The 10,654-nt window shown below is 36.2% G+C and overlaps 1 protein-coding gene across 2 annotated transcripts in view; it reads left to right on the top strand.

Annotated features, from left to right (window-relative positions):
• The window catches only part of LOC106878386 (alpha-crystallin A chain), a 17,073-nt gene extending 8,378 nt beyond the window's left edge, over positions 1–8,695 (top strand). For both annotated transcript variants that reach the window (XM_014927578.2, XM_014927577.2), the window contains exons 2-3: positions 4,006–4,182; positions 6,520–8,695. In XM_014927578.2, the coding sequence (XP_014783064.1) occupies positions 4,006–4,182; positions 6,520–6,654 (312 nt within the window). In that variant the 3' untranslated portion in view covers positions 6,655–8,695. The remainder of the gene's footprint in view (positions 1–4,005; positions 4,183–6,519) is intronic.
• The last annotated feature ends 1,959 nt before the right edge of the window (positions 8,696–10,654 follow it).

The raw sequence follows: 10,654 nt of genomic DNA, 5'->3' as shown, positions 1-10,654 counted from the left end.
GTTGAGGCTAATGTTTGCATAGAGGAAGAATTATTCGACCAACATGTGCAATTTGTACAACATGTGTCAGTAAATAAGACTGTGTCCGCTTTCGCAAAAACTTGAGATGGTACAGAGACTCACATTTACAGAAATCCGGGTTAAATACATTGAACTGTTGAGAATTATTAGGTTTGTATGGGTGATTCAGAGTGTCCGGGTGTCAATCTGAAGACAGTGCAATCTGAGGACAGTGCAATCTGAGGACAGTGCAATCTGAGGACAGTGCAATCTGAGGACGTGTACCGAGAGTGATAAAAATCAAACATCCATTCAACATCATGGTGTTTGGAGTGATCACAAGTGGATGGATGGATGGATGGATGGACGGAGGGATTTATATATGCATCTACAAAACTATATATACATATACAAGCATGGTATGCGTGTTTATAGACAGACAGATTCCCATCAAATTTAAACCATAGACAAACCACATTCCATAGCAATGCTGCATTTTCTAGGTATTTTCTTTTGACGCAGAAAATGTTCTTTCAGGCAGCACTTGAGAGAGAGACAAAGAGAGACAGAGAATGAACAGGAGAGAGGGGGAGGAGGAGAAAGAGGGATGAGAGAGAGAAACATATAGTACTCTGTTCTTTAAGATGTATGAAATATATTCTAAACCAAACCCCACCGACTCCCCCACACACACTGAGAAATGAGCTCAATTGATATTCTAAGGCTGCCAAGAAATAAATCTTTTCCAGAATTCTTTTTAAAACTGCCCAAGGGAAGAATTTCTTGTGTTAACCATTTATGTTTGTTGCCTTAGAGGTATGCAGATTCAAAACACTACCTGGTGACTACATACCTTGGGAAACCTAAAACTGTTAATCAGGCCAGCCAACATGCTACTGGCTTCCCCACTTCAAAGCAGCACTTTCAGGGTTGTGTGTGTGTGTGTGTGTGTGTGTGTGTGCGTGTGTGTGTGTGTGTGTGTGTGTGTGTGTGTGTGTGTGTTTGTTTGACTTAGTCAGAGAACAAAGGAGAATGCCCATAACTGACTAATGAGCACCAGCTGTAGTAAGAAGTGTCTTGTCAAGATATATCGATCTATTTTTAGTTGCTAAACCTGGCCTGAATGCTTGTAACAGAAGGGAATCCTTTAAAGTATGTTTTGTTGCCAAATGGTGATGTTGTTGTTAAGAGAGGAAAAAAGGAACCACTGCTTATGGATTTTATGAGATTTATGGGATTGAAAATCTGTAAGTCTTCTGGAGATAAAGGCAGAGGGGATGAGATGGCTGTCATTCTGGTTATGAAGGATTGTGTGAAGTAGTCAGGACTGGAATCTTGAGAGGAAAATGGAGACACGATATGGATGAAGAGAAGATGGAAGATGAGTGCTTCCAGTACCTAAGTAAGGGACTGAAATTAAGGAGTTTAGCAAGGAAGAGTTTGTAATTAATGGAATTTTTGCTAAACTTGCTTTCCAGCTAATTCCATAAGTTTTCTAAATTAAGATTAGGATTTTCAGTAAACTATTCCAGAGATTCAGTCCCAAGGCACCTTAAAAGTCCATTGTTCCTCTCATAAGTTCCTACATTGGAATAGATGTGTGAAAGATCCATTTGAAATGTTTAATAGTATTTGGAATCACTTAAATGGTTTTCAACAAAAATTAGCTCTGATCAACTTGTCACCTAAACTGCTCTCCATACCATAATTTCTACATATTAAACTGTTCCTTGCCAACAATCCAGCTCCTGTATTCCAGTTTTGTTCCACCTCACACTTAGATCTGCCTTGAACTGGAAAATTAGCAGACTTCATTATTGTCACACCATACTTTTAACAAGCAAAATTCATCTGCCTTCATACTAATATCTTCAGCCCTGTTGACTTCTTTCTTGCTACTCTTTGTTCAAATCCAAACTTTTTAAAACTATTCTTACACAATGTAGCAACAACTGCATAGAATTTACAATCTCTCTAACAGCTGTCCTTTTGGAAACAGAGCATTTCAGTGCCAAGAGGACAAAGCCATTTACGACCTTGGGACCTCCTCTTGGGCTGAGTATTCCTGAGAAAGTTGGCAACATACTTATTGGTTAGAAAATTACTATTTTTAAATCTCACTACGAGAGATATTCAGCAACAATACTTTGGAGTAAAGATTGTTTGCCAACATAAACATGGCAGTCCTGGTTTAGGACAAATTATTGGTCTCTCTGACAAACATTTGAATGAGATTCCATGTGAAAACCAGCATAAAATATTCCCTTTGGGTACTTATGCCTTGTGGCACATTTCTAGAAGAATTCCCTTTGGATACTTATGACTTGTGGCATATCTCTAGAAGAATTCCCTCTGGGTACTTATGCCTTGTGGCACATTTCTAGAAGAATTCCCTTGGAGTCTCTCTCTAGTTCAGTATTCCTAATCCTTAACCAATCGTTCACAACATTATCTTCATCATTTTGATCTTCTCCATTACTCTCCTGATTGTTTTCACCAGTTTCAGTGTCAGATTTGATGCTAAACTGGAAGAAATCAGGCACTTCTAAGGATATTTTCATCAGACATGGTGAAATTTCACAATGCTCACTTGGAACACCAAAAAATCGATGTAAAATCACAGAACACAGCAAACTATCGTGAAAGGCCCAGGTTTGCAAGAAATGCAAGAAGCAATCTGATTGGCACGTACAAAGACCAGCTGGCTAATCTTGAAGCTTGTATTACCAGGCCAACAGATCAGCCTAGTTGTCTTCTTCGTCATTCAACTTTTCGGCTGATAGAATGGCCCTGTCATGTTCTAACGGTTATTAATTTCTCTCTTCTCTTTTTACCTTCAGAGAAGCTTTCTACAATCTCCCATGTCACTTACTTACTCAACCATCACCTTCTTCAAACCACCTCTAGACTCTGCTACTCCCTGTTTGATGATCAATATAAAAAAAAAATTGATTTTGTTCTCTATTACACTTTTCACATTGATACTAGCTGATGACTGCTCATACATAAATTCATCAAAGCTTTTTTTCCAAATGGATTTTCATTTGTTTCATCAAATTAAAGTAACAAAAAGCTCATTTTATCACACGTCTACATGCAATGATGACAAAGCAAAATCTCATCAGGTTAAAAAAGAAACCAAAAAAATCAATGGATAACTAACAGAGTTTTGTCAGTAGCAATATATAGACCAGGGTATATGAGTGAATGAGTGTGTGAGTGTGCATCAGGATATTGCATGCATGCACACACATGCATGAATAATATATAGAGCGGTGAGGTATGTTGCATCCACAATCATGAGGCATCTTATGTTCTTGAGCAAAATACTTCATTTCACGATGCTTAAGTTCACTCAGCTGTAAATGGATGACCCTAAAATTGATCAGTGTCCTGTTCTGGGGGAATTTCGTTGGCCTGCCTGCCTGCCTGTCTTGCCAGTTGGGTGGCAGCATTCGAAAGCTGAAATGATGTGAAGTGCATTGTGACCAGCGATGTATAACAATATCCAATAGTCTGGTTGATCACTTGGCCATAGTGTGTGTGTGTGTGTGTGTGTGTGTGTGTGTGTGTGTGTGTGCGCGTGTGTGTGTGTGTGTGTGTGTGTGTGTGTATTCATTCTTGTATGGTGTGAAATGACAGTCTGATCTTATGAAGGACTTTTTCAAAATACTCACCCCTGGAGAAACACATTTTACACCTCTGATGCAGGGAGGGGGTTTAGTGATTATGCAATAGGTGAATTATTTCATCTCACCAATGTACTACAGGTGTGACAATGTATGGAAGCAATTTAAGTTTATATGGAATAATAAATGTCGTTCAATCCCTTTTCTATTATTCATTGCAAATGTGTGTGTATGTTTATCACACACACTCACAAACGCAGACACACACACACACATATTACATATGCACACATACATACTTTTGCAACAGTTAAATATTGCCTAGATAAAATCCTTGCAAAATTTCTCATATTTCTTACCTGAATGTCTTTTCCAGGTGAGCAATGATGAAAAAGAGTTCAAAGTCCGGCTTGATGTGAGCCACTTCAGTCCAGATGAAATAACTCTGAAAGTTATTGACAATAGAATTGTAATTCATGCAAAACATGAAGAAAAACAAGATGAACATGGATATATTCAGAGAGAATTTAAACGCCAATATCTTCTTCCAAGGGTAAATCGGTTTATTTTTTGTTTTTTTATTTTTATTTTCATTTCTTAACCCTCAAACAATCAAGTTATCTATTGGGTCATCCCATAAATAATGCAGTTTTTAATACTCCTTTTATTTTTCATAATTAAGATAAACAAAGTTCTTTTTTAATCTAGAATATACTTTCTTTCATTTTCTACAATGCTCTTCCATCTATCTCGAAGACATGAAAGGCCCCTCTTCCAAAATTCACTTGTCTGTGATGAAAAATACTCTTCCAGTACTGTTCTGACCTCGTCCACAGAATTCATATATTTTCTGTCCAAATGATTTTGAAGACTGGGGAATGAATGATAATCAGATGGGGCAATGTCTGGTGAATATGGTGGGTAGGGCATCGTTTCCCTTCCAACTGCTCCCACCTTTGGAATATCATCCTTGCTGTATGTGGCCAAGCATTATCCTGATGGAAGAACACCTTTCATCTTGAAACCAAAGATGGTCGTTTTTCTTCTTGGGCTGATTTAAGCCACTCAAGTTACTTGCAGCTGATCTCCTTTGTTATCATTTGGTTTGAGTTTAAAAGTTCAAAGCGGATTAAACCTTTCATATCTCACCAAACAGATAGCAACACCTTATGTGGGTGAAGACCTTCTTTAGCCTGGGGTGCTGGTGTTTCTCTTTTCCCTACCCATTGTCTTTGGCACTTCTGACATTTTTATAGAGAACTCATTTCTCATCACCAGTCACTATTCAGTCCAAGAAAGGATCATTTGTGTGGCATAACAGCAAAGAAGAACACACATTCATTCTCTGCGTGTGATCAGACTCAGGAAGTTTGTGAGGAACCCATTGACCCAATTTGCTGACTTTTCCAATGGCATGCAGGTATTGATGAATGGTTGAATAACCAAATCCAACATTCTCTGCTAGTTCCTCAACAGTTACGATGGGATTTTGTTCCACCAGAATTTGCAGGACGTCCTTGTCAAGCTCTACAGATCTTCCAGGACAAGGCTCGTCTTCTAGGCTATGGTTTCCAGCTTGGAATCCCTGGAACCACCATTGATACTGCTTTATGCTTATTGTCCAATCCCCATATACTGCATTAATACTCCTTGCACTTTCTATTGCATTGTGCCTTTATTGAACTCATAAAGCAAAACATACCGAATATGCTCCTTTGTCACTTCCATTATAGCTTGCACTAAAAAATAAATACAAGGTAAAATTACTACCTGCTTTTATAGCAAGTTGATGCAGGTAGTTTATCCCATCCCCCTCCGACTTCTAGTTCATGCAATTGAAAAAAACCGCATTATGCAGATAACATATATTTTCAAAGTTGAGGAAATAACTAACAAGAGACCTCTACATTGTCGCTTGACCTACTAGAAGAAGCAAACTAAATCTCTCCCAAATTATTGCATAACATCTTTAAAAAAAGAAGGACATATCGAATAATATAAACCAGTGGCCATGCTTGAATAAACTGTCATTCCTGTCGACAGAGTAAGAAGAGATGTATCCCAACATTGATGCTGTGATAACAGCCAACATGCTTTGTCTGCTATGCTTAACACCTCTCAGCATTATGTGTATGAGACGAGACATGTTGACATTTATCCTTTCATTGACAAAAGAACTTTATCAAGTTAAAATCAGTAACCAGCTTCCTTCAGTACTTGAAACTTACTTCTTCCCTAAGACCAAGCTTTGCTCCATCAATATTCCAAACCCACATCAACTCTGTTATTGTACCTAAACATCTGTGTCAGGAAAATTCGCAGTAAGAAATTTCGTTGTATAGGAAAATTTGCTGTACAACAAATTTACTTTATGGACAATGATAAATCATATTAAATCAGCAGTTTTTTATAATATAAAAAAAAAGAAGAGAATGATCAAAGGTTTTATAAAAGCATTGAATAGGAAAGTCTTTATTCAACGTCAAACATAAAACAAAATGTGATGAGGTCATTTCAAATGAAATTTCTTATGGTGAATTTTCTTGCAGCAAAAATGTTTATGGTGAAATTTCCAATAACTCAATGCATTAAATCCACTTCCATTTCACCAATATTCAGAATCCTTATATTCAGACCCCTCTTTTTCTCTCTATCAAAACACAAAATCTTCCCTGGATTCAACACTATCCCGTCATTCTACCTCCATCAACTCCCTATATTAATCCCCTGCCAACTCAATATTCCATCTAAGCCACCATTCTCCTCCATTTATACCTCAAACCTAACATGCAGCATTAATATCATCAGCCTACTTCTGTCTCCAGAATGCATCCTTCCCAAATGTTGTCAACCTTTTTTCACATACTTAAGTATCTTTCCTTTCTTTCAGGAATGCGATGCAGCAAATGTGACTTCCGTGTTGGCCTCTGATGGTGTTTTAACAATCCGAGCAACTAAACTAGCTTTAAATAGTGGTGAGAGAGTCATACCAATTACTCAGGAAACCAGTAGTGCTAACCTTTAAGTATTTCATACTTTGTGACTTTAGAGACAGGTAAAGAAAAGAGAAAAAAAACAGAACAACGAACAATGGTTAAAATGTTTTTTTGTTTTATAATATTTAAAAAAAAAAAAAAGGAAAATTGCTTTGGTTTCTGCTGCAAGTCTGAGGTTTTATAGACTCTAAGAACACTAAAACCTATTCTAGATTTATTACCAGATAAATTATGTATTCTGACTGTTTCTATTCTCTTTGAACTATTAAAGGTAAACAAAAAACAAATTCTAATCTATTCTACACACACGTGTGCACACATGCATGCACACATGTGTGTGTACACGTACACACACACACACACACACACACATGGAGTTTTAGAGCATGTAAGCTACATACAATTTGTTTATGAGAAAAAATAATGTATACTGAAAGGCTCCACTCATATTCTTTGTGAGAAAACAAATGGATTCAATGCAGCCAACAAATGATGATTGATTAATCTGTTTAGCAGATGAGATGTCATGAAATGGGTTACGCTGAAGGATTTTCAAAAATTTCACCTTCAGATGATGCTAACACTATTTAGTTGTTGAATTAAAGACACATTTTTGTTGTTGTTCATTTTTTTTTTCCTGAGGTCAGTTAAGAAATAAGGCAATAGAAATAGGTCTTTAGGAGTGAGTTGTATATAAGCAATTAATAATTAAAGAGTATATGATCCTTGTGTTGCAGTAAGTATTGAAATATCTGTTGTTTGGTAAGAAATCTTAGCCTCAGTCAAAATGGAAATGAATAGAAGTTTATCTGTAAAAACAAGAATTCCATAAAAATACAAGACGAGGAAATACATATATATATATATATATATATATATATATATAGAGAGAGAGAGAGAGAGAGAGAGAGAGAGATAGATACATACATACATACATACATACATACATACATACATATATATATATTTAGTTCTCATTTTAAACATAAAGAAATAAAAATGTGATAGAAATTTATTTCAAAAAGGAAGACTGAAGATGACATGTTTTGTTGGAAAATGTGAATTCAAAAATAAATGATATAAATGAAAATGGAGTAAGGCTGTAAGAATGGCAAAGTCTGGAAGATATCAAGATTCTGTGAAGAAGAAATAGTTGATGCCTTCAAAATAAAACAATACTCTCCAACAGCTTTCCCATCAAAGTTGAAATTTTATGAGAAGTTAAAATTGTAAAAAGCTTGTAGACATAAATACTTAATCTCATGAAAATCAGACTGTTTAATCATTACTTTACATCTTACTCTAAACATTTTTCTTGTTAGCTAACATAATTTTAATTTTAAATTAAATGGTTTAGCCACTGAAGTTGTCCCAAAATAAATCTTTCGATAAAAATGTTTGATGAAAATCTTTTTTGGACCCTAAAAATATCAGTGACAAGGATATTATGTGTGAATATATAAAGTATAAAAGATGTATGAGAATGTCAAGCTGGGTGACAGAATTTAATCATGAAACTGATAAATTAAAATTCATGATTTACTAATCATGAATTTTGATGAAAAAAAAATAATAGAAAAAAAATCCCATTATTTAATATTTCCTAACTTTATTGGGTTGGCTGAACCATTGAAATAAATGAGAGTCAGTAGAAGAGGTTTGCAGAAATAGGACAAATTTCTTCCAATGGATTTCCAGTTTATTTCTTGTAGCCAGCTCAGTAAAGTGACAGGGCCTAAAAGTTGATTTCTAAATATATAAGAATAATTTGGTTTAAATGTAGAAACTAGGTGATACAAAATTATATTTTAGATTTATAACCCTGGAAAATCTCAAATCTTTTTCACTTTTAACTTTAACAACAACTTAGAAAATTGTAAAATTTGTAAAATCTACTTTAAATGGTTTTTGTTGATGTCTCTAACTGCAGAATAGCATTACCATAAGGAGATTTAGTTTCCGACCAAAGAATACCAATATGGCCAGGTATTACTTTTTTTCATAAATCTGAAGTACCACTAATCTTTGTTAAAACTTCTGCAGAATCATTAAACTGTTGTCCAAAACTCATCAACTGTTTTTGTGTTTACTTGTATTATATATATTTTTAATTTTTGTTATTTTCTTTTTGAAAGCTTGCAAATAAGCAAATCCAGGATAACAAACATTAATCAAACTATTTTCATTGTTCATTTCATGAATATGCAAAATTGAATCAGTTCTTGTGCAAGATGATTAAAACATCTAATTCAGCTATCTGTTTTTATGGTCTCTTTATAAGTATTAAGAGGAAAATAATCATATTCACGAGTTTATTAAAGAAATTAAGACAACTATATCGGTATTTTCAATTTTATATTTAGCAAGGGAGCTAATTTCAAAATCCCTTAGAGTTACCTCCCTTCCTACACTAACCGGTTAAATTTTTGCTGGCAGAATCGTTAACACACGGAATGAAATGCCTTTCATCCCTTCGGGATCGATAAACTAAGTACCAGTGAAACACTGGAGTCGATGTAATCGACCAGGTCTCTCCCAGACAAGGATTATATAACTGCTGGTCTGACCTTTGCCAATTTATGATTAGACGTCGCTGACAGTAAACTTCATTTCTCCCTCTAACCAAGGTTCTAGCTGGTCAGCCAGACTTCGTTCTCACTGAGTCGTCACCATGTGACTGGACTCGTTGAGTCGTCACCGACTGGTGACTGAACTAACTTTTTGCTTGGGGTTTCCTTGCTTTTATAACGATCCAGAAAGATAGACATATCATTGAGAACAATAGATTTAGTTGGTGGTCTATTCTAGCTTTTGGTGGAGTAGAAGAGGTTAGAAAGGTGAAGACATTGTTTCGGCCTAGCTAAAAGCATCTGGAAAATGTAAAACTGCTGTCAGAGAAAAACCATTGTTCCACCGTGGGAAAAGTTCTGTCGCAGTGTTAATTTAAATTTGGCTATGGTGGATCGAATCCACTTCATGCATGCCAAATCCACTACAGATCGATAAAATAACAAACAATAATATTTTCTTTTCTACTCCAGGAACAAGGCCCGAGATTTTGTGGGAGGGAGCCAGTCGAGTAGATCTACTCCAGGACGCAACTGGACCGCGGCGGAATTTGAACTCAGAACATAAAGACAGACGAAAATATACATAAATTCATTTGACAAGGGAGACAACTCTCAAGACAAAAATGACCTGAAATACCAAACTCTCAATCAATTAGAAGTGGAATTAGTCAATGCAGTGAATGAGAAATTAGCTTCATTTTTGGTGGACGTACTGACAACCCCAGAAATGTTTTCGTATTACAACACTTCCTCTACGAAGTAAAATCTTTCACGGCTCTGCCAAATTGTGATAGAGGAAAGACTGTCTTATATAGAGTATAAAGCGCCAAGCTACTAAAGGGACGTTACTCTTTCTGACTGAGAATAATTCCATTTTCACGGTTGAATGTTTCCTTGTCAACAAACCGACACAAGAAGCTGTTTCGAGCGATACGCCTGAAATGCGTTGCTGATGAAATGCGGAAAGGCATCGACATCCTAAACTCTCGTTATTTTTGAGTTTCAGTCCCACTGAATGACACCTTGCGCAAGTATCTTCTACTATAGCTTCGGGCCGACCAAAGCTTTGCGAGTGGATTTGCCTGATGGAAACTGAAAGAAGCTCATAGTGTGTGTGTGTGTGTGTGTGTTTCTGTCTGTCCACCACCATTGACAACTGGTGTTGGTGTGTTTACGTCCCCATAACTTAGGGGTTCAGCAAAAGAAACCTAAAGAATAAGTACCAGGCTTTTAAAATAAGAATAAGTAGTGGAGTCGATTCATTCGACTAAAAATTCTTCAAGGTGGTGCCCAGCATGGCTACACAACACACTCGCACACATACACATGCATGCAAAAAGGTTCATGCACATGTCTTTTTGCGTGCGTGTATATGTGTGCGAGTGTGTTGCGTGCGTGTGTCTGTGTGTGTGTGTGAGTGTGCATGCGGGTATATATATATATATATATATATATATAT

Source organism: Octopus bimaculoides, chromosome 17, assembly GCF_001194135.2.
Source record: "Octopus bimaculoides isolate UCB-OBI-ISO-001 chromosome 17, ASM119413v2, whole genome shotgun sequence".
NCBI classification, from domain to species: domain Eukaryota; kingdom Metazoa; phylum Mollusca; class Cephalopoda; order Octopoda; family Octopodidae; genus Octopus; species Octopus bimaculoides.
The sequence above is the reverse complement of the archived record's forward strand: the minus strand, read 5'-3'. Positions and strand labels throughout refer to the sequence as shown.